General features: G+C 43.4%; 1 protein-coding gene across 1 annotated transcript; it reads left to right on the forward strand.

The window, feature by feature from the left end:
• Positions 1 to 107: 107 nt before the first annotated feature.
• PPP1R3C (protein phosphatase 1 regulatory subunit 3C) lies at positions 108 to 4159 on the forward strand. The gene is made up of 2 exons (XM_066323851.1): positions 108 to 158; positions 1627 to 4159. Exon 2 carries the CDS (start codon positions 1628 to 1630, stop codon positions 2570 to 2572), a length of 945 nt encoding a protein of 314 aa, XP_066179948.1. The 5' UTR covers positions 108 to 158; position 1627; the 3' UTR covers positions 2573 to 4159.
• The last annotated feature ends 226 nt before the right edge of the window (positions 4160 to 4385 follow it).

Below are 4385 nucleotides of genomic sequence, written 5' to 3' on the forward strand. Positions count from 1 at the left end.
GCGAGGAGAGGGCGCCGGCAGCGCGTCGGGCCGGCGGCGGCCGGGCCCCCGGCAGCTCCCGCCCCTTGGCCGCGGGCCGCGGGCCGGCCCCATAAAGGCGGCGGCGCGGCGGGCGGGCCCGGAGCGGCGGTGGCGGCCCCAGCACTGCACCGCACCAGGTAAGCGCCCGCCGGGGACCGCTGCCCGCCCGGCCGTGCCACTGTCCCCGCGGCCACTGTCCCCGCTGCTCCCGCCCGCCCGCCCTGCAGCTGCTGCGGTGGTGCCGTGCGGTTTGCATGCTTGGCTGTTCTTTGCTAGTTCGGTGTTGCGTGGGCTTTTTTTTTTTTTTTTTTTTTTTTAATATCTTCCCTGACACCGCAAAAGCTCGGGTCACCAAAGTTGCAGAGAGAGTGTTTCTGAAGCCTTAGTTCTTTTCCTAATAAAGCGAAGTGAAAGTTGATTAATTTGATTCGGGTACTCTCCTCCTACTGCTTATTATGGTAAAGATTCCACAATAAAAAAAATGCAAGAAGATTAGGCCAGCACAGCTTCTGCTTTTTTTTTGGCAGGGCTCTGGAATACCAGTGAGAACTCTGGGAAGCAGAAAGCCATTTATTTAAGTGACAAAGCAAATGCCTTTCTGTGACTCAACAAAACTCCACATTTCCAGCAAGGACTGCATCCATTTCAGCAGGGATGTGCTACAGTTGAAGCCCCTTTTTAGAAATATTCAAGCTATCTGGCTTTGAGTGGGCCATGGCCTTGCATAGTAATTTTGATGTCCATCATCTGAGAGGAAGGGTTATGAGTAACTCTTTGCAAATAAAACTGTAGCACTCTTATTGAATACTTGCAGTAGATTTTCAGCATTATCAAAATGGGATTATCAAAAGTTGTTTTAAAGTTAATTCTTGAAGCCTAATGAGATGAAAAATAGTATGTCCCTCTCTTTTCCCACTTTTTTCTCCTGCTTCAATCAGCAGTTTACATTTAACAGTACAAAGAGCCCTGTTACTTAGATCTGGGTTCATAGCTCATAAAAATATTTCTAAAGGTGCTTTAGAATTTTTATTCAACCAAACAGGTGCCTAAAAAGATCTGCTAGTAGTTGTTCAGAGCCACAGAATGATGGTTCTGCATAAAGATACATAGAATTCCATCTGATGCTTTGATGGGATAGGCAACTTGCTTAATATAGTGCTGCCTGTGCTCAGAGATGAAGCAGCTGATCCAGCTTGTTGGAATTTTAAGTCCACACTCAGGGCCTCTAAGAGGGAAGTTCAAGTGGATGAGCACTTCCACTTTAACTGGATCTGTTTAACTCGTTAGTAGAATGTTCTTTTCTGTATTCTCAAGAAAATGTGTTCAATTAGCTTTTACTACAATCTGTTTCTCAAAGGTTTGGATAAAGAAAGGACAGTAGCTTTGAATTGAAGAAGTTTAGGATTGGCAAGAAATGACTGACTAGTCTCACCCTTGTTCCTTAGGCAGAACTGTCAATTTTGATTTAGGCTGCATTGTTTGAAGCTGTACAGAGATGAGGCTGTGAATAATTAATGGATGACTGAATGAAGTAAATATGCATTCTTGCGAAGTTTCTGTTCTGATGTAATAAATGATAACGTCCTGTGTTTCTTCTCCATTCAGAATGATACAGGTCTTGGACCCGAGACCCTTGCCCAGCTCCAGCATGCCTGTGGATATGGCCATGAGAATTTGCATAGCCCATTCTCCGCCGCTGAAGAGTTTTCTCGGCCCCCTCGAGGGCTGCCAAAGAAACAACTTTGTGAACAGACTCAAACCTCTCAGGCCATGTCTTCATGTCAAATGTGACTCCAAAGATCAGAAGAGTGACTGGAACCACCCGCCAGCCCGAGCCAAGAAGCGTGTTGTGTTTGCAGACTCCAAGGGGCTGTCCCTGACCGTGATCCACACCTTCTCTGAGTTCCAGGAGCCCTCTGTGTGGGACCTGCAGTTTGACCTCTTAGGCATTGAGGACAAAACATCCGACTTAAAACTCCATGAGGAGAAAAACTTGATTCTGGGTTTCCCTCAGCCCTCAGCTGACTACCTGGACTTCAGGAACCGTCTGCAGATGAACCTGGTCTGCCTGGAGACCTGCACCCTGCAAGAGAAGGTGCTGTCAGGCACTGTGAAAGTAAAAAATGTGAGCTTTGAAAAAAAGGTGCAGGTTCGTATTACTTTCGATACGTGGAAGACCTACAAAGATGTTGAGTGTGTGTACATGAACAATGTTTACAGTGATTTTGAAAATGATACCTTCTCGTTTACCATTGATTTCCCTCCTGCCATTTCCTCTGAAGAGAAGATAGAGTTTTGCATTTCTTACCAAAGTGGAGAACATACCTTCTGGGACAATAACGACGGTCAGAATTACAGAATTGTACACACAGAGTGGAAGCCTAATGGTGTTCAGATACCATCTGCCAAAGAAGGCTATGTAGATCTTCAGAGTTCAAGAAGAGGACAAGAGAGAGAATCTGATCAGCTGGGCAGTCCAAGGTTGTCCAGTGGCCTCTTTCCCCGGTGGCAGAGCTTAGGTCAGATTGAAAGTTCATTACCGTACTGGTGATCCACACTACCAAGGAAGCACCCTGCCATTTGGCAACAGCACAGTGCTAGTTTTCTGGTTCACATACTGCATGGTGAAACCACCTGGCAGGTTTTGTTTGCTGTCTGAACAAATCCAATTGTTCATTAGACTGTGGGACTTGTTAAACCATATTATGCTCCAGAAGTTCTCAGCCAAACCTTACCCTCGGAAGGAAAGAAAACCAAGTTGCAACTCATGTGTATGCTACATACTGTAGGAGTAGCTTGCCTGTATCTCAAGTATATGCTGCTTTCTTCCTGCTGTCAGCTCTCCTGGGTCACGAGGAGGGGGACTTGTAAAGTAGTATGGAAGGCAATGGTGTCTCAGCAAGCTGTGGTAACTGTGTGTGAGAGTGTGTGTGTGCACAGGGATGGAAACAGAATGTGACAACTCGTTTTGCACCTATCAGGAGTGCAATAGATGCTATCAGGAGCTTGCTGTGACCCTCTACATGCTTGTAGCAAAAGGCAGGTAGGGATGCATGGCAAAGATTTGTGGCTTCAATAGATGTTGAGAAACTTGGAAAGGATAATTGAAAAGTGGGTAAAATGGGAAGAGATAGAATGTTCTACATAACTTGGAGATGTGCAATGTTCTGATTACTTCTTTCCAAAGTTGCTTTTCTAAATCTCAGAGAAAGATGTGCAGGATGAAAAGGAGACTAGAGAAAATGATGCAGACTAGCAGAAGTGACCACTGCTTTAAGAAGACATCTCTGTCATTACTGTCTTTGAGAAGCCTTGCATTTGATATCAAATGTAGCCTTGACTTCACCATCCTACTTATTTAGCAGGCAGATGGTTGTCTTTCAACATTAAAAGAAAAACGTGCCTTTGAAAAACATTTTAAAGCCACCCTAATAAGTAAAAAATGGGGTTAGGCAACAAAACAAAGCGATTTGTGAATTTCGTACTCTATAGTATCATTAGATGATTCCAGTTATCACCTGATGTAATCTTACAGCAACTGATGGTTGAGTATCCTTGTCCTAATTGCAATGTTAGCCATGAGTTTTCACAAGTAACATAGGCAAGGTCCTTCATATTGAAGACAGTCAATTAGCTGCACTTTGTGAGAGCTAATTTCTTTAAAAGAGCAGGATTGTTACTAGTTTTTTCTAGACTGAATATAGGCTTGCACATAGAAAACTCTTCTGGTTTATTTTACCTCATTTTTTAAAAGTGTGGTTTTTTTTTTTCAACTTTAGTAAACTAATGTATATTTTGTGTCTGTATGCTTATAATTTAGCTTTCTGAGCTGTCAGACTCTAAATGTTATCTGGGTTTCATGCAAGACTTGTGTGAGAAATTGTCCAGTACACGCTCAGCATGGTGTGAATGCTGGCACACCTTTTAGCTGTACAGAAATGGTGTTAACATTAAAAAATAAATCACTTTTTTGTCCACGGCTAAGTATAATAGCCTGAGTATGAAGCTACTTGCAGTGCAGCGAGACATTAAATACTAAGGTGAAATAAGCCTCCTCCACTAATTGCACTTTTCTTTATGTAACCTTTGCTGTTATGTGTAAACTAGCCATTTTAAGAATAAATTTTATTTTGATACATCTGGTTCTCACTGTGTCAGCTCAATCTATTTTCTCAGCTTCTGTAAAGCAAACTTAGCTGTGTACAACCAGTTTGTTCCGTGCCATGGGATCTGCTAAAGCTGGCTGTGGTATGGCATCTCAGGTCAGAAGCTGGCATTACCCTGAAAATGAAATCCAAGCTCTTCACTAAATAGGAGATCCTCAAAAGTATTCACCTTGCAAGTTGTATAATTTTAAAAAGCAC

The sequence above is a fragment of the Sylvia atricapilla genome, chromosome 8 (assembly GCF_009819655.1).
Source record: "Sylvia atricapilla isolate bSylAtr1 chromosome 8, bSylAtr1.pri, whole genome shotgun sequence".
Lineage (NCBI taxonomy): Eukaryota > Metazoa > Chordata > Aves > Passeriformes > Sylviidae > Sylvia > Sylvia atricapilla.